The 20,960-nt window shown below is 49.1% G+C and overlaps 7 protein-coding genes across 7 annotated transcripts; 2 read left to right on the forward strand and 5 right to left on the reverse strand.

Annotated features, from left to right (window-relative positions):
- Positions 1-125: 125 nt before the first annotated feature.
- On the reverse strand, positions 126-870 carry SCP_0503170 (hypothetical protein; the record flags this gene model as incomplete). The annotated part of the gene is made up of 3 exons (XM_027758381.1): positions 126-610; positions 663-695; positions 744-870. 3 exons carry the CDS (start codon positions 868-870, stop codon positions 126-128), a joined length of 645 nt encoding a protein of 214 aa, XP_027614182.1.
- Positions 871-1,296: 426 nt separating this feature from the next.
- Positions 1,297-3,386, forward strand: SCP_0503180 (hypothetical protein; the record flags this gene model as incomplete). The annotated part of the gene is made up of 5 exons (XM_027758382.1): positions 1,297-1,533; positions 1,582-1,967; positions 2,021-2,149; positions 2,202-2,312; positions 2,381-3,386. The coding sequence occupies 5 exons, from the start codon at positions 1,297-1,299 to the stop codon at positions 3,384-3,386; spliced, it is 1,869 nt and encodes a 622-aa protein (XP_027614183.1).
- A 2,934-nt stretch (positions 3,387-6,320) lies between these two features.
- On the reverse strand, positions 6,321-7,178 carry SCP_0503190 (hypothetical protein; the record flags this gene model as incomplete). Its single annotated transcript, XM_027758383.1, has 1 exon — positions 6,321-7,178. One exon carries the CDS (start codon positions 7,176-7,178, stop codon positions 6,321-6,323), a length of 858 nt encoding a protein of 285 aa, XP_027614184.1.
- Positions 7,179-7,777: 599 nt separating this feature from the next.
- On the reverse strand, positions 7,778-8,235 carry SCP_0503200 (hypothetical protein; the record flags this gene model as incomplete). Its single annotated transcript, XM_027758384.1, has 2 exons — positions 7,778-8,005; positions 8,056-8,235. 2 exons carry the CDS (start codon positions 8,233-8,235, stop codon positions 7,778-7,780), a joined length of 408 nt encoding a protein of 135 aa, XP_027614185.1.
- Positions 8,236-8,262: 27 nt separating this feature from the next.
- SCP_0503210 (hypothetical protein) lies at positions 8,263-8,670 on the reverse strand (the record flags this gene model as incomplete). The annotated part of the gene is made up of 1 exon (XM_027758385.1): positions 8,263-8,670. One exon carries the CDS (start codon positions 8,668-8,670, stop codon positions 8,263-8,265), a length of 408 nt encoding a protein of 135 aa, XP_027614186.1.
- A 173-nt stretch (positions 8,671-8,843) lies between these two features.
- Positions 8,844-10,830, forward strand: SCP_0503220 (hypothetical protein; the record flags this gene model as incomplete). Its single annotated transcript, XM_027758386.1, has 9 exons — positions 8,844-9,006; positions 9,069-9,274; positions 9,333-9,480; positions 9,538-9,582; positions 9,640-9,941; positions 10,050-10,211; positions 10,268-10,432; positions 10,482-10,651; positions 10,704-10,830. The coding sequence occupies 9 exons, from the start codon at positions 8,844-8,846 to the stop codon at positions 10,828-10,830; spliced, it is 1,488 nt and encodes a 495-aa protein (XP_027614187.1).
- A 4,201-nt stretch (positions 10,831-15,031) lies between these two features.
- Positions 15,032-19,596, reverse strand: SCP_0503230 (Retrovirus-related Pol polyprotein from transposon TNT 1-94; the record flags this gene model as incomplete). Its single annotated transcript, XM_027758387.1, has 4 exons — positions 15,032-15,351; positions 15,576-15,973; positions 16,130-18,160; positions 18,347-19,596. 4 exons carry the CDS (start codon positions 19,594-19,596, stop codon positions 15,032-15,034), a joined length of 3,999 nt encoding a protein of 1,332 aa, XP_027614188.1.
- Between the last annotated feature and the right edge of the window lie 1,364 nt (positions 19,597-20,960).

Here is a 20,960-nt window from a genome sequence, read left to right on the forward strand (position 1 = left end):
ACATTGAATGCGCTGAGCGCAGAGAAGTACGACGGATAATTTTTGCAGAAGGCGCCGGGAATGCCATGTATGTACGCAGCTACAACGCTCCTGAAGAGTCGATAAGTCACCGCTGAATGGCAATGTTACATTTGTACATCCCAGTCATTGAAGACGCCCACAACGCATCCATGTGTCACGCAGTAAAATGGAGCGTGGTCGTTAGGCTGAGCAGGACGTGGGAGCTCAATGCCCAGTGCTGCGGCAAAGCTGGGGGGGATCTCAAAACCTCCTGGACCTGCAGGAGGGACTGCAGCGATGGCAGCAATAGCAGGAGCACCAGCGGCAGGGCCAGCAGGGGCCTGCGCAATAGGCCCGGGACCTGTGACAACTGGACCAACAACGGCCAGTGCAGCCGGAGCAGCAGCAGTGACGGGAGCAGGGATAATGGCGGGGGCAGCAGCGATGGCGGGGGCGGCGGGGTCATCAACAAGAGCAGTGTCAGCACCAGGACTCAAATCCTGTTGCTTGAAGTCCATTTCACCCACGAACTCGCCATTATCACCAACTGGCTCATCCAGACACATGTCTCCGATGCACATTCCAAGGTCATCGAGCACTTCTGGGTCTCCTGTTGGCGGCAGGTCAGTAACGCTGTGGAAGTTGTCGATACTGTGACTTACCAGGCCTCGGATAATTGCACTGGCAGAAGTCCTCTGGAAGGCAGTCAGCGTAATTCAGCGTGCAATGCTCGAAGTACGTACCATTTTCGACCGCGGTAACCCAGGCCAGGGTATATTCCAGCGCGAGCTGGATGGACGCCCAATCATGCCCGGGAGTCTGGGCAGAAAAGCCCTGGGCTACCGGAGGCGATTGCAGCGAAATGAACATTTCACTTACGAGAGAGAGAGAGAGAGAGAGAGAGAGAGAGAGAGAGGTGAGTGGAGGACTGCCGAAACTGATAAGTCCAGGCTGCTATATAAGTTACTGCCCAAGCGGCTCTGAGTTGTGCGTATCCGAGCCCAATCAAGGCATTGTACTCAACACCTCCATCGGGACTGCCAGTGAGTATGTATCTGAGCCCAATAGAGGCATCACATTTGATACCTCCGTCATGGCACCACATGAGGCCTGGGTACATCAATTAAACTTCATTTTTGACCGCCTTGTACACTCACCCATCAAACACATCCATGTCAGTGTCAATTAACCTCACAGGGTTCAGCCTCACCTCGCACACGAGCATCAAGCGCATGTCCCAGTACGTCACTTTTTGACTTCTCAGCCTTCTCTCTGTGCTGATCACAGCTCTTCGTGATGGCTCCGCTGCCTTGGGCCAACGATACAGAATTAGACTGGCTAAACGAGCAGCTTCCACGATTTCTCGACCACCAAAAGTGCAAGAAGCTGCAAAGCTTCTTCCGAGTCTTGTACACGGACTGGAGCACACAGTTCCCAGAGCGTATCCGCCTATTTCCAGATATCGACCCAATGGCTCAGCTGACCACAGAGCAGGACCATGTGCTGACAGATGCTATTGCTCGCCGACAGAAGGTAAGTTGCACTTATACTCAGTTCGAACAATTCTCACATGGATATTAGCAACTCTACAATTGGTACAATAACCACAAGCCTAAGGGATGCTCAGCAGACAAGACCGCAACCACCATCCTCAAGAATTTCATCTCGAAGGATGCCGTTCAGTCCAAGCGCCTTCTGCAGGAGGTGGAGGCATACTCCCGCAAGTATTATGTAGAGAAGGTGCAAGCTTCTGTCAAGGCAGAGATCAAGGAAAAGAAGATCAAGAAAGGCGAGTCATTGCATGTCATCAGGCGTCGAACGCAGGCAGCATACGACAAGGAGACGCCAGAAGTCAAGGCAGAGATTCTGGCGGCCATGGAGCAAGAGAAGGCGGCGCGTGAGGCCGATGCTCTGCAGATTGAGGATGCACACGCTCAGGGTGAATGCTCTCCGGTGGAATACCAAAAGTAAGTCGTACATTCGGGCTTCTCCATACCGCCTGCCTCATGCAAGTTTGCAGAATGCTGGATTGCATACCATCTGCAATAGAGCAGTTTTTCGGTGCCTTGGCTCGAAAGACCGGGTGGAAATTTTCTGTTTTCGGAGGAGGACCTAGCCCAGTAGATGGCGGGAACCTCAGATCAATGGCGTATGTAAATTTGCTCCTTGTGCTCGTGCAGTCATGCTAATGATAGCATCAGATATCACGTCGGGGACAGTCCCAATACCATCAAATTTTGCGATACCATGCACGACTTCGAAGCACACTACATGGAACCATTTGGGCATTTCCTGACATCAGTGTATTGCGAGTAAATATCCTTTTCCCTCATCTTCAATGTTCACTTATTCGAGTTTCAGCCCTTGAGGTCCGTTGTAGGCGGGCACTTGTTACGTCACCCGCAGGCAGTTCAACGCTGACCGAAGATGTGACGGTGCTCGACCTCGATGCCCTTCGCTATAGGATGGAGGGTGAACCAAGCACTGAGGAACCTCAAGCCGGGCCATCCTCAAGCACATCGTCCAGGCCCTTGCCCTCCGATGACGAAGGAGAGCATGACCTGCTCTCCGACGTCAGTCCTAGGGGACCAGTGCAGCTTCCACCATCACCAATGCCATCGGATGACAGCAGTGCTCTCACAAGTGTCCACTACACTGCTGCCCATGATTCGGATTCTGGAACCTCCGGACGATCAAACCCTGCTCCCGCCGTCCCCGGCCCTTCACCTTCCCATGTCTGTCCACCTGTCTCCGCAAACGCCACTGTGACATGGGAACCGGCCCCTGCTCTGTGGCAGTTCGACGTTCTGCTGGCTCCATTCCAGTTCGACCTAGATCTCCAGCTGCTGTCCCTCGACGACGCATTGCTGCGCATGCAACGGGATGATGCAAACAAATTGACAGGTGCATTCAACTTGACATCTTCCGTGCATGCGGCAGTGCCATTTTCACTAGACAGTGGCTCTGAGATGTCACCGGGAGTTCCTCTTCGTGCATTGTCATCCAACATGCACACCAGCTCTCCGTCTCCATCCGTGTCTGTTCCATCTGCACGGTCTCCGTCGGCGCTCTCTCCATCGGCGCTCTCTCCGCATGTGCCCTCACCACCCGCACCCTCTCCATCTGTGCCCTCGTTGCCTGCCCCCTCTCATTCCACGCCCTCTCCATTAATCTCATCTCCTTCTGCACCTTCGCTTACACTCACCCCATCTGGACCCTCCATGCCCATATCCTCTGTGCGTGCACCTTCCGCCTCCATGCCATCTCCGCCTAGATCTTCAGCCTCCGGTGTCCCTGCTCCATCGGTCCTGGTTTGCCCAGAGCCAGTGGATGTGTCCTTGTCTGCACTTACAAGTGTGAGTTCTTCAACCCGTGGATGCCGCTGAGTGCCTCAAAAGCAACATGTTCGTGAGATTCCTGTGGCGACGGAGGCTTCGCCTGCAGCTTCTGAGGGTCCATCAGCTACGAGATCAAGTCGCCCAGCCTGGACACATGTTGCACCGAAACAGGCCGATGTCTATTGGTCGCGTAGTAGGAAGCAGCAACCGATTGTCGCCACAGGACAGGACACTGAGGTACCAGCTCGCGGAGGGAAGAGGTCTGCAGGTAGGCAATGCAGGTAGGTCCAAGCGACATTCGTAACATTTACAAAGCTGACCTGTGCACATCTCTTAGTGGGCCTCCGAGGAAAAAAAGAAAATAGGTGAATTGTGGGTGGACAGGTAGATCGATGGGGAGGAGGTGGTCCGCGTTATTTCACGAGAACATTTTTGTTTTTTTCTTCTGCATCTGTCGTCGCCGTTTTCAGTTTGCGTACCATTGGTAGTTAGCCATTAGTGCTTAAAAGTACAACTTTGTCGGGTTCATGGTGTTCTGAACAAGCAATAAAATTCATTCTAATAGCTGATTAGCTGAGATCTGCGTGACTTCAAACTTCATTGGGAAAAGGTGGCTTCGGCGAGTTGAACAGTCTGACTTAGCAAAATTCCGCAGACCCTGATATATCAGACTGTGACAATTACAACAAGAATGCGGTACCTACGCACTGTCTGATATGTCAAACCACGATAGCTGTCATATACATAAGATAGTAATCAATTCAACAACATTGTAGTGTACAACACAGAATACCCGATGTGGCAAACCCCAAACTGAACATTGGTGATACCTACAGTACTCGAGTGAAGAAGAACACTGAAAAGAATAAATGGGAGAACCAACTGCACACACCAGGACAAGTTCTTGAAGGTACTTACAGTACACCAAAGTTAAGGGCACAGCCACACGGAGGAGTAAGCAGAAGGGAGCGGCGGGATAAGTAAGCAGAATAGAAGGGAGCAGCGGGATATGACGCACGATCAGAGGATGCGGTCTATTATGGAAAGAGGCAGGATGCGCCCCCGAGAATATCTACAATCTCCGATCTGCTAGATCAGATCAGGGGGAAAGAAGTGCTGAAATCGTAGGGCCCGGAGAGCCGGAGAGCCGGGCAGTCCAAGTATTCCCAATAGGGAAGGATCGTTTGATTTGTCATACATGCCGGTCTGATGTATCAACACTGGTAAGCTGTAGCTACTACTGCTGATATATCGAACCTGAGTTGAGCTTTCCGTGGTTTGATATATCAATATGACACATAGGCCTGCTTCTGAGCTGTGTGTGATACCAAGTTTGAATTACCTAATAAAGGTACCGTACAGTTACACCACCACCACACTTCTGGAACCCTATGTTTATAACAAACCCATAAGATGGCCCATAGGTTTCCATGGGTTACTCACTGCTGACCCACACCCATACCCATAGATACCCATACTTACAACCCATGTGGGTTGGCGATACCCATGCCATACACTATATGCAATCCCCTCATGGGTACTGGTGGTGTCGCCCTGATAGTATCCTTTGTTGGAGTACGTGAGACTTGTCGTGCCACTGAAAGACTGATTTGCACGCGTTTGTAGACTGCAAACTGTGTTCGACCATGAACACCTTGAGCTGCAATAGGGACTTGCTGGTTAAGTGAGTGTTTGTGCAAGAAATTCTCCAGATTTTGCACAAATCTTGTGCATCCAAAATCCTCGACTAGAGAGTAAACAGGTGTGTTAGGAAAGCCGGGTTGCTTGGCAATTTCGTAAGGAAGATTTGAAGGCGCAGTGATGTCAGTTATGAAAGATAATCTTTTCTATCAATAAGTAGCAAATTTTCATGAGAATTGCTACTTTTAAGTAGACTTATCTGTAGGTGCATAGATTAATTTAGGATAATCTTAATATAATCTTCCAGATAATCTGAGGATAATCTTCTGGATAATCTGAGAATAATCTGAAGATTAGCAATAAAATACAATTTTAACTTTGACACTAGCCAGGATTGAACCCTGGACCTTAGGTTGATTTTATAGAATATAATTCCAAGTGACACTTTAGACCACTTGACCATTAGGCCATATATCACAACTATCTTATATTAAATTAGACATCTTTTTCTTGAAAAAGACTTAGCCAAATTCTGTCTATTAGAAAAGAGTAAGTAAAAGACACTTGACTTTTATCATAGATAGACAAGACTTATAGACAAACAGTACTCTGCATCCTATTATAGTCTTGTTCTACAGCTTACAGTTTTTGTAAACTATCATGCAGTACTATAGAGTATCTTAATATAGTCATCTATAATATATAACAAGTTATTGAGAGACAGTATTTTATTTGTTCATTTTAGGCTTATACTCTAGAGTCTATTATATTATAGACTGAGCACTTATGTATACAAGATCTTTATAGCTATCTTCTAATTGTATAGCAAAGTTCTGTTTTGCTGAAGTAACTGTAAAAACATATATTCTATTAATTACATATTGTACATTATATGAAGGCTGCAAGCATTAGAAAAGACTATAAGACTCAGAGTAATGTTTTTTTATAAGTCTTGTCTATCTATGATAAAAGTCAAGTGTCTTTTACTTACTCTTTTCTAATAGACAGAATTTGGCTAAGTCTTTTTCAAGAAAAAGATGTCTAATTTAATATAAGATAGTTGTGATGTATGGCCTAATGGTCAAGTGGTCTAAAGTGTCACTTGGAATTATATTCTATAAAATCAACCTAAGGTCCAGGGTTCAATCCTGGCTAGTGTCAAAGTTAAAATTGTATTTTATTGCTAATCTTCAGATTATTCTCAGATTATCCAGAAGATTATCTGAAAGATTATCTGAAAGATTATATTACGATTATCCTGAGTTAATCTATGCACCTACAAATAAGTCTACTTAAAAGTAGCAATTCTTATAAAAATTTGCTACTTATTGATAGAAAAGATTATCTTTCATAACTGACAAAGATGGAAGGCGAGTTCTGGGAATTTTGGTTCTGAGGTTTAAGTCGTGGCAGTTCAGCCCACTGCAAATAGGCATCAAACTTGTGGACAGCCTCTTGGCATGTGAGCCAGGTGGTCATCTGCTGGAGATATGCCTTCTTATTTGTTGCACGGTATGCTCGCTTTGCAAAGTCGATGTGGAGACGTTCTGAGTTTTCTGTATTGAAACCATCAACTGTTCCGAGACTGCGAATGGACCATCCATAGTGTTCCGCTGAATGTGCCTTTGGGATGTTGAAGTCTTGTCTAATGTCCTTGTCAACAAAAACATGCTTGTTCACATGGAAGGCCTTCCAGGCAGTTTCGAGCTTTGTAATGGAATCTTCGGTGTGCACCTCGAAATGAGCGTAATAAATGAAATCGAGGACGGCACGAACGGCATGAAGAACGGCAGAGTCGACACTTCCCATAATGACACCAAGGAAAACCTTCTCCATATTCTTGTATTCTGCACCTGTCCACTGTGAGATCAAGGAAATTCCCTTTTTGAAGTGACACAAATCTGGGTGAGTTGTCATGGCCTTGAAGCGACGATCAATCTCCTCTTCCTGGTCCTTATTCTTGATGTCTTTCTGCATGTCATTTATGCACATGGTAGCCCAGTTCACGAGATGATCCTTGAAGACGCCCTTGTGTAGCTGGTGGAGAATGTCTGGTGTAATGCAGGCAAATATGTTGCAGTGAGGCAACTCTCTCCAGAATGGATCCACAAGTTTGAGGCCCAATTTCTCAAATTTCTCCGGTTTGTCGCCTTCAGCAGTTTCTGACAGAATTTGCTCTATTTCTTCAGGATCTCGCATGAGTGAATGGAGTGGTTCCCCTCATCGATTTGGATCTACAGTGCACTTCGGGCAGTAGTTCTCCTGGCAGCCAGAGACAAGGCACTGCTCTGGATGATCGGCAATGTAAGCTGCGAGAATTGGATACACATGTTGCATGCATCCATCTGCACAGACCATGTCAACACCCTCTTTTCCTGCCTTGATCAAGGGTTCCAAGAGTGACTGCATACAGGCGTGGAACAGACGTACACCCTCGAGGGATCTGCGTGCCTTAGAAAAGCATTCAAGCTTTGTCACAGGAAGGTAACCAATCAGCACAGTTGCATGTGAAGATGGTTGGCGCCGAGTGGACTTCTCGATATTTCCAATAGAAAGGTACACGGGCCATGCAGACTTATCACCACTGAAATTTGACAACTGTGTCTTGTCCGAGGAGAGAATAAGAGGTGCAATTGTGGCACCATGAGGTAGACATTTCTGCAGATGCATGTAAGCCTCATATATTATTTAATTAAAAGGTCTCACACCTGAAGATCCCACCACCATTGACCTGTCCAAGTTTCATCGTAAATTCTTGTGTTTCCTTCTTCATCCGCAAATATCTTCTCCGGTGCGTATCACATCACATCTTTAAATGCAGGATTTCCAATCAATTCCTTGACACATTCGACAGGATCACACTTCCATAGCTCCAGTGTCTTGATGCAAGTATTTCCCTTTTCATCTAATTTATTTCCCGTAACCTCCCAGAGCTCACATGACCAGGACGGTCCTTGAGGGAGTGCATCAACCTTCTGGTAAAAGGCTCTTTTGTTATGGAATGACAGGTTCGCATGTTCCTGGACCTGAGTTCCCACGTCAGTGTGTGGAGGAACTTGTGCACTGACATACGCACCAGAGGTAACTTTAGGTAGTCATCAATAGCGGTCTGACTGAGGCCGGCAGTCATCAACCACTGCGCCAGCTCCCATTCCTCTCGACTGGCAAAGGGGTCCCAGGAATCTTTTGCTGCAGCTTTCTTCTCATCCTGCAGCACTTCAAATGGTGTCTTTGCCTCGTGAATGACAGATGCCATATCAAATTCGGCAGGAAAGTCTTCGATCTATGGATGCTTTGGTAAGCCACCAAACTCCTCATCTTCCACGTCCTCAACAGTTGCACGCCGGGCATTCTGTTGTACAGGAGGTTCCTCTTCCAACAGACTTGACCCTGGCCCAGGATCTCCAGTTTCAGCTCTCTCCATCGGGTCCGGCAGCACCATTGCTTCTGAATCAACATCCGGGTCATCTAACATCACATCATTTTCATCTCTGGTATCACCTCCATCTTCTTCACTGGCAGGAGGCCCGTCTTGATGTGCAGCTTCAACATCTTCCCCTGGAATAGCACGGCCCTTTGCGACCTTGCGAAGAAAAACTAGTCGACATGATCTTTTCTGGGAGATATGCGAGCGTAAGCCCTGGAGTGTTGGCTTGGTTTGGTGGCAAAATGAGCAGGTAAATTGAGGCATGTTTGTGATGTTAAAGGTAGGTTGGCAATGCGAGGGTACAATTCACAGGAAGGAGCAGAACATGAAGTTCAAGTTGTCGTGGCACATGGCCGCCACATTTATTGCGGCGTGTGGGTTCTAAGTTTAACATGCTGGCTGCTTACCCAAATCCAAGTCTCCCTCTGACCCTCACCATGCCTAAACGCAAGTCACCTCCTTCAGAAAACAACCCAGGCTCTGAGCAAAGCAGCTCAGAGTCTGAAACAAGGTCAAGACCTCACAAGAAGAATGCACGGACAGCGGCAACCGCTGGTGAGAAACAAACTCGGAAAGTCTCCCAGAAGCAACAAGAAATGAGTAAGCTTCTCAGTCCGGCCTCACGACACCTTGTTTGATGCTACTGACATACCTCATACCAGATGAACAACAAGCACGTAAGGATCAGAACGAACTCGATCAGCTTCGCAAAAAAGTGGCCAAGTTGCAGAAACAGGTGAAGAAGGGTAAGCAGACTCAAACAGCCACACGGGAGCCAACAGAAGCAGAATACGAGGGTATACCACACGAAAGTGAAGATGAGGATGAGCCTGGGCAAGTCTCAGGCATCTTGAGCATTGGGTCTTCGGTACGTCGCGACGCTCTGTGACTGATGCTAACTAATACTTATTCGCATTCAACTACAGCTGAAGAGGGGTACAGCGATGGCCATCAGCACCACTTCTGCAATGCACGACCGCACTCGGGGTTCCCGCTCATACCTGCGCCGTCAAGGTTCTTCTCGCGTGGCCACAGCATCAGACGCCACTGCTGTCACACAGCCTCAGAGGCAGCGTGCGAAAATTTTTGTTCATTTACTTCTGACTGCATTGACTGACTCAACAATTGCAGCATCTGGGAATTTGGTCTGCCGAGGAAACATCGTCACTACAATTAGTGATGATGATGATCAAGCACGGGCCAGGCGCTGACTGACAGCACCCGACACTTCAGCGGACGTGGAGATTGCGGAATCACACAATACCCCTACGCTGAATGCCCACACTGCAGTTCCTGAATGCTCACCGCTATCGAAGGACTCCTCAGATATGGCTAAAGTTGTGACACCGCTGAAACATGCCGAGTTCGCGAATGACGAGCCTCCCAGTGGTTGCCCGAAGGCTTCCGATTATAAGGATGATGTTAAATTCCTTTTATTAGATGCTACTCACCACTTTGAATGTCACATCATAGGAGTACAGGCCTACCCGAGTGCGGAGACAGCGGCTTCATGGGCCCATGATCTTTGGACAGAAGTATGCCACGCGCATGGAGATGGAAGCTTACCGATAGAATGACAACTATCGTGCATCTTCTCCTTCTCCTCTTCCAATTTTCACAAGCTGATCAGCACGGGTTTTCAGATTGTGAGCCGCAAGTCCAATGCACGTGGTGATATGGTGGAGGAAACTCGAAAACACATACCTGCGGCATACGGATTTATTGTGACTGATACCTCCAGCGCACGCCGAAAGAATATCAAACTTTACCGTGGTCTCATGGAGGAATCAACGTTCCATTACAAGGTGTGTTCATTCACTCGTTTGCACTGGAGTCTCGTCCTGTTCTCAATCTGTCATAGACTTATGATTTAGAAGCCGGGACACGAAATGGCTTCCTACACAATCCTCTTGTTTTCAAACTCATCAAGGAATGCTTTTTTCAGATGAAGACATCGTATGGCGTGAAATATAGAAAATATTTTGATCCCATTCACTTGCCAATGCTTGCACTTCTGTTGACGGGTGTGAGTGCTTCGCATGTATCTCAGACAATTTCTGACACTGCGTAATCAGATTGAACATGTCATTGAAGAATGGTCAACGGGGATCCAAGTCTCGGTCGCATTCCGTGAAGGTGACAACGAGCGTCGGTATGTCAATCATGTTGCAGATATCGCGAAGTGGGCAGAACCGTCGCCTGGTGTGGTCCGCAACATCTGCAAGAAGTGGCATGATCGCGCCCGGTGAGTACCAATATTTAACTTCACAGCAGTCTCTCATGGTTGTTCTTCGCAGCCGTGCAACAGGTGTTGGTGACGAGGACAAGCCGACAGGTCACATCTCGGCGACGGTGATCGAGGACGCGCAGAAGGAGTTGGCAGGGTGCACTAGAGATACCGACAGTGAGGGCGAGGATGACTGATCAGTACCTACTACAATACGTTCTTCGAATGAATGTTGTATTACTTCATGATCACCTGAGGATGTCGAATGACCATCTATTACATGTGAACTACGTGAGATATCAGTACTACGGAGTATTTGATGCGAGTTTTCTTGCACTCGATAGCGCTCCCTGAATGTACGCGGTGACTATCGAGTGCTATCGGGACTACACTGGCAACTATCGAGCACTAACGACACGGGGACTTGTCTATCCAACTATCTGTGCTAGCGAGCCTACCTAGGTCTGTCGAGCGAAGTGATTTTTCCCTGATGTATAGGCAATTTAGCAGGTACTTACTGTACGAATATGCTGTGTCTACTGATAGTTGTCCAATTCGAGTAGTGCCAACTGTGGCGGTGCAGAAGGCGGTGATTGATGCAGGTGGCGTCTTCTGCCCAGGCGGGCGTGTATCAATGAAATGTTGCGAGTACGCGGCGAGGTGGAAAGACGTCCAACGGATGTCTGATGGATCTGTAGCAGGGACAAAGGAGCAGTATGCTACTGTAGGTCAGTAAAGTGAGAACTAAGTAAAAAGAGAGCACAAGGTGCATTCCACCTTTTTTCCTGGGGAAAAACCTGGAGAAAACGACAAAGTAAGTCTCTGGGAAATATCTGAGAAAAACTGAGAGAAAACAATAGTGTAAATCCTGGGGAAAAACCGAGACCCAGAAAAAGCAACAGATTTCTCGGAGAAAAAACCTTTGTTTCCAAATTGGGATTTCTGCAAGAGGTATGTGGGAGATTCGCAAGATAATTCCCGGGGAAATTTCCCTCAGCCCAGCACCCGAATGTGGCGGGAAAAACATATCCCCGGGAATTATCTTGGGAATCTCCCACATATCTCTTGCAGAAATCCCAATTTGGAAACAAAGGTTTTTTCTCCAAGAAATCTGTTGCTTTTTCTGGGTCTCGGTTTTTCCCCAGGATTTACACTATTGTTTTCTCTCAGTTTTTCCCAGATATTTCCCGGAGACTTACTTTGTCATTTTCCCCAGGTTTTTTCTCAGGAAAAAAGGTGGAATGCACCTTGTGGAGTAATCACCCACACCGTTCAGCAAAGAACAGCTAAGAACCCACCAGAATCTGGACCAACAGATTGGTGACGCGTGCCCAGATTCTGGACAAGCCTATTTCGGCTGATCGAGATCCCATACTGCAGATTCTGGAATAGGCCGATAGCCTCCTAGTACTAGAGGTTTTTCCCATAGTGCACCATCGCTGAGTTCATTGACTGGGCCCATGAGATTCTGGGATGTCCCTGTTCTTCAACTGGGCCCACAGGCATAGCAATCTGCAGTGGTCTTTGACTGGGCCCATAGGCATGGGTCGCCTGAAATATCTGACTAGCCCGGGCATAGCTGAGTTATTTGCTGTGCCCTAGATTGTCAACTGGGCTCGTAACTGTAGGGCTTGGCTCCAGGCTGCAGCACGGGTGTTGTGGATGGAATTTATGACTTGTTGGTGAGCAGTTTTCGTGATTTACACAACAATTGGAAGATGTTGGTTCTCCCGTGTCAGTTTTGCTGTGTGAAAAGTGACACAACTGTGCTTGTTCAGCGAAGTATCTCATTCTTTATGAACACTGTGTTAGATATCTTTACAAGGTGGTGTCCGTTGAGAGCGCCCCCGGATGAGCAACTCCACTGTCAGTAGAGCGATCGAGGCTGAGGGCACGAAATATGAACAAAAAGCCTGTAAAGAATCCTTCAGATCCAGATTTATGCTGTTCAAATTGAGGTGCTAGGGTTTGGGCGACAAATGAAGCTGGTAATACAGGGTAACTTGAGAGATTGCACTAGTCGACACAATTTGGTCCCTCATGGGTGGCCGAGGTCGCAATATGGCGACACCTTGATGGTGGGCTGGGCATACAGCCACGGTTGTGCCGACATGAAAGAATTTGGTACAGCCTCATGCTCCGGCGTGATGGATGGTTGATGCCGTGGCCGATATCATTAACTGGGTGTAAGATAGTGGATGCAACACATGCAGCCCCACAACACATGACGAGCCTTTGGGACTTCAGCCGCGTTATTCAGACTTTGCAGGTGAGTATTGTGGTGTACGTGCACAATGCTACACCTGAAGTACCGGACGTCGCCAGACCATTCATGTGAACTGGTAGCGCGTCACGAATTGCAGGCCTGAGACCTGAGGTGCCATAATATTCTGTTCCTACCACATGCTGTGGTTACCGAATGTTGTGTGTGGCATCTTAGTGGATTTTTATCTCGGACATAACACACCTGCAGACTATTCTTTCGGATTTTTCTGAGATGTGTCCAACAATTTGGAGATGTGCCGAAGTGCGACCTGGGCGAAATGGACTAATTGTCAGACCAATTAGCCTGGCTTGTTGTGAAGGCTGTAGCTGGGAATGCCGCAGCCAGTAATCCTGACCTTGTACTGATCTGGCCGCTGATGAAATAACGCCACCGTCCTGCAATCCCTACTTTACTAGGAGTTGACTTGGCCCCATTTAATCCTGAAACTTTTACAATGTTTTAGGTTCAAAAACATCTACGAAACTTTCAGGCACTTGATGGAGTGCACCAAATGCCAGAAAAATTCCTGACATCCAATGGTGGCATATCCAGGTCACTGATAGTATTAGGCCATTTCAGCAAGCCTTGCCATTTTTCTGCCATCAAATAGTGGCCCAGAATTCCACTGCGTCGGCCGCAGTGGAACTTTGTTGAAAAAAGTACTGTGCCCTGCGTCTTGTCATATGTAGCATGCATGCAGCACGGAGTTCAGGACAGCGGAACCATGGTACTATGCCGGAGTACTCCGAACCAACTGAGACTCAAGAACGTTCCTCAAGGAACACAGCAGACGAGGAAGTTCCGCCTGGCATGGCCTCATGCTAAAGACCAGGGTTGACCTCTTCAAGCGTTTGTGTCATTGGTGCACAGAGGGTGGGCGGACATGAGAACACCAGGTACACTGATTTGCCGACCGCTTGACAGTGGGCCGAGAGTAAAGTACTGAATACAGCCAAGGATCGGCCGACACGAAAACTCAACGTACACGCCTGACGGTGGGCCGAGTCTAATGTATCGAATACAGCCAGGGATGGGCCGGCATGAACATCTTGGGTATGGAATGCTACGCCGATGCGGCGGCCGAGTCTAGAATGTGGGATACAGTCACACATGGGCCGACAGGAGAACTCTAGGTACATGCCTGACGGTGGGCCGAGTCTATCGAATACAGCCAAGGATCGGCCGACACAAAAACTCGAGGTACACGCTTGACGGTGGGCCGAGTCTAGAATGTGGGATACAGTCATACATAGGCCGACAGGAGAACTCTAGGTACACGCCTTACGGTGGGCCGAGTCTATCGAATACAGCCAAGGATCGGCCGACACAAAAACTCGAGGTACACGCCTGACGGTGGGCCGAGTCTAATGCATCAAAGCGAGTCTAATCTATCGAATACAGCCAGGGATGGGCTGACATGAAAATCATGGGTACAGAATGCTACGGCCGTGTGTAAAGTATAAGACACAGCCAAGGATCGGCCAACATGAAAACTCAATGTACACGCTTGACGGTGGGCCCAGAGTAAAGTACCGAATACAGCCAAGGATTGGCCGACACGAGAACACTCGATCATTTGCCTTGTCCATGGGCCTGGTCAATTATGTCGATGTGCAACTTTGCCTACAGGCATGTATGCCTGTATCAACAACTGTCGGCCAAGTAGAAGATCTGAGGCCTTACTTCTGCAGGCCTCTGAGTGGGCCGAACCGAAAGTTTTCTAACGATGCTGCCTGGGCCCATCCAACCTTCTTGTGTATGTGCGAACAGAGTCAATAAATGGGCCGACCAGAGGTAAAGATGTACACCACAGATGGCCCATCCAAGCAATGGGCATATGAGGGTCTCATCGGCCCACATTGGCTTGTGGAGAATCTGGGCACGCGTCACTAGTCGGCTTGTCCAGATTCAGGGAGATTTTTGCTGAATGGGGTCAATCACCTCAGTCCCGGTGCGGTAGCAAACGAGTGACTGAGGTGCATCGTATGAACGTCCGGCAGCAGTAGCTATGTGATTATGTAAGTATACTGGCAGCGTGAGCGCTAAACTATTCCGTCCATGTCGCAATGTATGTACTTCAACATGCCCACTCAGGGTGACAGGGAACAGAGAATAGAGAATGAAAAAAATACCTAAGCCAAGCCCATCTCCGCCTTGAACTTCTTAAGCTTCTCACGAGGAAGCGCCTTCGTCAAGATATCGGCAACCTGATTTCCAGTAGGAACGTACTCAGGCTGGATTTCTCCAGAGTCATACTTCTCGCGGATGAAGTGGTAGCGCATGGCGATGTGCTTGGTGCGGTCATGGAAAGCGGCATTCTTGGTGAGCACAATTGCGGACTGGTTATCAATGAGTAGGGAAGTAGGACCCTTCAAAACCTGTCCAATCTCCGAGAGGAAAGCGTGGAGCCAGATTGCCTCCTTTGTACCATGAGCACCAGCCATGTACTCAGCTTCAGTACATCAGGAAAACCCAACTTTTCCTTAAAAGGGCACTTAAATAACTTAAATGGACTTATGGTCCTTATTTAAGGACATAAGGACAAAAAGGGCCTAAGGCATATTCTCTGAGTGTCTGAAATTCGACTTATTTGAACACTTATAGCCTTAAATAAGGGTTGTCAGACCCAAAAGTCTAAATAAGTCTGTAAGAGAAAGTGGGGTTTTCCTGATGTACTGGATTGCACTGTTGGGGACTGCTTCTTTGAAGACCAGCTGACAGCGCCTTCCGAGATATGGAAGACAAAACCTGTGACTGATCGACGGTCATTGACATCAGCCGCCCAATCCGCATCAACGTACCCGAGAAGGAGTTCCTTCTCCCTGGTAGTAGTCTGGTAGACGAGCCTTTTTTCTGCTGTCCCACGCAGGTAGCGATATACCCACATGAGAGCATTCCAGTGCTCCTTGCTGGGCTTTGCAGCATGCTGGCTCAATGCGCCCACTGCAAAAGCAAGGTCGGGACGAGTGCCGAGCATGGCATACATGAGGGAGCCAAGCGCGCTCTGGTAAGGCTTCGGGTCAATCTCTGCCTCCGAGAGCTTGATGAGCTTCTGGTTCTGTGCCATAGGGGTGCTGACCGGGTGACAGTCAGCCATACCATGCTGCGCGAGAGCCTTCTCGGCATATTGGTGTTATGAGAGCTCAAGGATACGGCGGGGACAATCACGGGTGATTTCCATGCCGAGAAGCCATCGTGCTTCACCAAGGTCGGTCATCTCGAAGCGAGACTTGAGATCATCCTTGAGAGTGTTGACAGCGGTGGGGTTGTCGGAGAGGATGAGCATGTCATCAATGTAGATTGCAATGATAAGGAGTGTACCATTGTCGTTCTTGTAGAACACGCTGTGGTCCGAGTTGCAGCGGGTGAACCCGAGCGCCTCGAACTCAGCACAGATTTTCTTGTACCACTTATGCCCAGCCTGCTTAAGACCATAGAGGGCTTTGTTGAGTCTCCAGATGAGCTTGTTGTCCTTGCGGAAACTCGGTGGGATGTTCATGTAGATCTCCTCATCAAGATCACCGTTCAGGAATGCCGACTTGACATCCATCTGATGGATCTCAAGGTCGAGCTTGGCGGTGAGAGCGAGCAGTGTGCGAATGGAAGTGAACTTTGCAACAGGTGCGAAAGTTTCATTGAAGTCAAGGCCCTCGACCTGTGTGAAGCCCTTGGCAACAAGTCGGGCCTTGTACTTCTCGATTTCGCCATCCGGTCCACGCTTGATCTTAAAAACCCACTTGCAGTCAACAACCTTACGGTTGCGCGGGCGCTCCACTTCGTCATAGAGTTCTGCTTTGACAAATGCATGCAGCTCCTCTGTGCATGCAGCCTTCCAGCGTGCAGCATCAGGGCGTGACATCGCCTCCTCATAGGTTTGCAGTTCATCCCAGTTTGCGGCTTTGCGCACATTTTCTGCATTTTCATCGCCTACTCCGGCAGCGCCCTCTGCCGGTCCAGCAGCAGCACCCACTCCACCGGCATTGTCCTGGTCCTTCAGTTTTCGTGTGTAAGAGGACACAAAATAGCGGTCATCATCAGCCACTACCGGTGCCGTGCATGTTCGACCAGAACGGCGCAGTTCTGGTACCAGTGCCGCTGCCGGTACTGATACTGGTGGCGGTGACTGTGCAGCACGTGGCGCTTGCTGCCGGTGCTGGTAGTGGGGTTCCGGCAGTGGTGCATCATCGTCCTCATCGTCCTCATCATCGTCCTCATCATCGTCCTCATCATCACTGTCATCATCAATGTTGAGGAGTGCTGGTGCATCCTCATCCTCATCAGGAACATCTTCAACAGTTGGCCTCGGTGGGTGCAGTGCCAGCAGCGGTTGCAACTGCAGCAGTGGTCGCACATCAGGTGCTGGCTGCGCAGGTGTGACATCAATTGTGACATGACTCGGTTCGACTTCGGATCCTTCGTCGAAGTAGACATCGCGGGATTCGATGATGCGCCCAGTAGGTCTGTGAACTAGCCGGTAAGCCTTGCAGTTTTCGGTGAACCCCAGGTGCGTGCACTCGAGCATTTTCGAGTCAAGTTTCTGATGCTTCTCCTTTGGTATGTGGACATAGACCTTGCAGCCAAAAATGCGGAGGTGTGCAACACTCAGCTTGTTTCCGGTGTGGGCTTCATATGGCGTGAGGCCATCCGGGAGCACGCGAGTTGGAATGGAGTTGAGGATATTTACCGCATGTAGTATGGCATCACCCCAGTATGCATTCGGCAGCCTGGCATCATTTAGCATGCACCGGGCCATCTCCTCGACAGTACGGTTCATCCGCTCTGAGACGCCATTCTCCTGTGGAGTGTAGGCATTTGTCTTCTCGTGGTGGATGCCCTTTGCCTTGAGATACGCATCAAATTCCTTCGACTCGTACTCTCCGCCACCATCAGTCTGCAGGATGTTTGCATGCTGCCCGGTCTTGACCTCGGCACGCTCAATGAAGGCTTTCAATTGTGAGAGGGCTTCATCCTTCATCTTCATAAGGTTGGCAACAAGTTTGTGTGTGTGACCGTCGATGAATGTGATGAAATAGCAGTGACCTGATCTGGTCTGGGTCTGCATGGGACCGCAGACATCGGAATAGGTCCGGTGGAGAACGCGTGGGTTCTTGACATCCGACTCCTTCAGAATTTGCTGACGTGTCTGCTTGCCATGGAGGCAAGGCTTGCAGATGGCCTCGCTCACCTTCTCGCCAATGATCGACATGCCCTTGACCATTCTCTTCTGCACCATCTTCAGCACAGAGCCCACAGAGATGTGGCTGAGGTGACGATGCCAGACATCAGTGCTCGCACTGGAGGTCATCTCTCTTGCAACAAAGGCATGGAGCATCGGACCATTAGTGGAGTCATTGTAGGGAGGAGGAAGGTTGTCTGCTCGCGAGATGTAGGTTCATTCCGGGAGGTGTGTGGTCACATCGAGGATGTAGAGGTTCCTTCGCATGTACCCGATAGCGTTAAGTTGGCCCTGGGCATTGCTGATGCGACACGTACCATCCGTGAACCGGACATCATAGCTGTTATGATCAAACTGTGAGACAGAGAGGAGGTTGCCATTTAGGTCTGGAACATGGAGGACTTCTTGCACAATGCCAGTGTTCATTGAGCCATGGTCGACTGCTGCATGGAGTGTGACCTGACCGATACCGACAGCAAGAATGAAGTGCTCATCTCCGAGGTAGACGCGCTTGGGCATAGCGAGGGTGCGGTAGTTGATGAACCACTCACGATGGAATGTCATGTGGGAGGAAGCTCCAGAATTGACAATCCAGCGATGGAGAAGGTCATCGCCATGTGCCAACTCCTCCGCGATGAAGAGACAGAGTGTCTCAGAATCCACCTGGCTTACACTGGCGATCTTCGCAGACTCCTTTGTCTCGGCAGCCTTCTCAGCCTTCTTATCGCCCTTCGCAGCGGTGCCCTCGGCCTGGCTGGCTTTGAACTTCCGACACTCGTCCTTCGTGTGACCAGGGAAGCCACAGAAAGCACACTTGCCTTTCTTCTTCCTGTCCTTGTCCTTCCCCTTCAACTTTGCCTTGAAGTTGGCATGCTTCACAATGAGTGCAGATGCTGCGGTCATCTCACCGCGTCGCTTCTCCTCACTAAGGACCTCATTTACGACTTTCTCTACAGTGAGCTTGGAGTCAGAGGCCATGAGGATGGTACGAAGGGTAGAATAGGAGGGAGGAAGAGAGATTGTCATAGCGATAGCAATGAGCGTGTCGTCAAGGGCAAGACCGAGTGTCTCGAGGATGTGAGCCTTCTGCTGCATTGTGTTGAGCTGCGGCTCAAGCGGCGACTCATTACTGAGTGTGCTGCGGAAGAGGTCACTGATGAGGTAGGCTAAGGTCTGCTTGCCTCTGCCCTCATAGTGCTTATTCAACTTCTCCCAAGCATCCTGCACTGTCATCGAGTACATCACACCGTTGAGCGGCTCATCCTTGAGCGTCAACGTGATCTGCGCGAGTGCCTCACTGTTACGAAAATCCCAGTCCGCCTTCTTGGTGGAATCTGCTGCTCCAAGGTCAGTCTCAGTGCCATCAATGAGCGCATATAGACCACACAGCCGGAAGATGGTGGTCATGCGGTACTTCCACATCTGAAAGTTGCTGCCATTGCTTTCGAGGAACAGGACATCATAGAGGCGGTTTGACTCAGCCTTCGGTTTGACCTGAGGTACCGGTGGGTAGAGGGACATTGTGTGACAGCTGTGTAAATGAGTGAAGCAGTTGGTGGGAAAAGAAGGTGATGGGGAGCGATTGAGTTCTCGATGTATGCGATCCTGTCAGATTCAGTTAGAGCCGGGGCTCATAACCTGTTGCGAGTACACGGCGACACGAGGACTCAGCCGGAAAATTCCGAGACTGGAGGTTAGGGAGGGAGGGGGTAGCCCAGGGTCCTTAGTTGGGTTATGGTACTAATGCTGCCATATGCTCTGAGACAGTTCCCGAGTTACCCAAATTGCATCTCTGTAGTTCAGTGCACTTCAACGATGGTTGAGACAACCTCCTGCTGATAGACTCTTGAATTTCGGACTGCAGATCACCTTGTGAACACCATTCTCACAGTATATGGCCATGAACTCGTCCATTTCCCCCGAGTCTCTGCGACTTTCATCCGTGCAGGTGCGATTGGAATGCCTCGCAAAAAGGACAAGAACAAGAGTGCAGAAGTAAAGTACTATCTCCTATTCGAGAATGATGTCTGAAATTTTTGATCAGGAACCTGTGGAGACATCTCACTTTTGTTCCATCTATAACAGAGAGATTAACCGGAGGATCTGAAAATTGGGACCATCGTGCCACGAGTAATGCCCACAAGCAAAACTTGTCGTGCAGGGTGAACATCAGAGGTAGGAACCAGAAACTCACCGCCTTTTTTACTTCTCGACCAGTCACTGTTACACCATCCATCCCGAGGCCTGCGAAGATATGACCAGTGCAAAAACTTGCAGATATTGCACCGGTACCTGTTTCTTCACCGCCCGTCATAGTTGGGTTGCGGGATGATAACCTGAGTACTGCTATGTAGCGAATTGATGTTGATGGATTTGCTGGCCCTCTCGTCCTCCTACCCCTGTCATCACGCGCGAATTCCCTCTCACCTCTTGTTTCTGCAGAGCAGTTGATCAGCAACCTTCGCAAGCTCACTTCTACGTTACCTTCCACTGTGTCGGTGGGGTGTATGGATGATGCCTGAAGCTCCACAGTCTGACTGGTTCTGTGACCAGATATGTGCAGAAAACACTGGAATGATAGCTTACAGACCCAACAAATGCATGCGGAACTGACGTAGAGACTATCGTGCCCGATATTGCATTGGTTTATGTAATCATGCAAATCCTTTTTTGGAAAGAGGGAGGGGAGGGAGGGGTGTCCTCGGAGCCCTTACTTGAGTTTTTCGACCTAAGGTAAATAATTTTGTTCCCGGAGCCCTCGTGCGCGGCGAGGTGGAAAGACGTCCAACGGATGTCTGATGGATCTGTAGCAGGGACAAAGGAGCAGTATGCTCAGTCCCGGTGCGGTAGCAAACGAGTGACTATATTAGTACCAACCTGTAGCA

This window comes from Sparassis crispa (genome assembly GCF_003851025.1).
Source record: "Sparassis crispa DNA, contig_000004F, whole genome shotgun sequence".
Lineage (NCBI taxonomy): Eukaryota > Fungi > Basidiomycota > Agaricomycetes > Polyporales > Sparassidaceae > Sparassis > Sparassis crispa.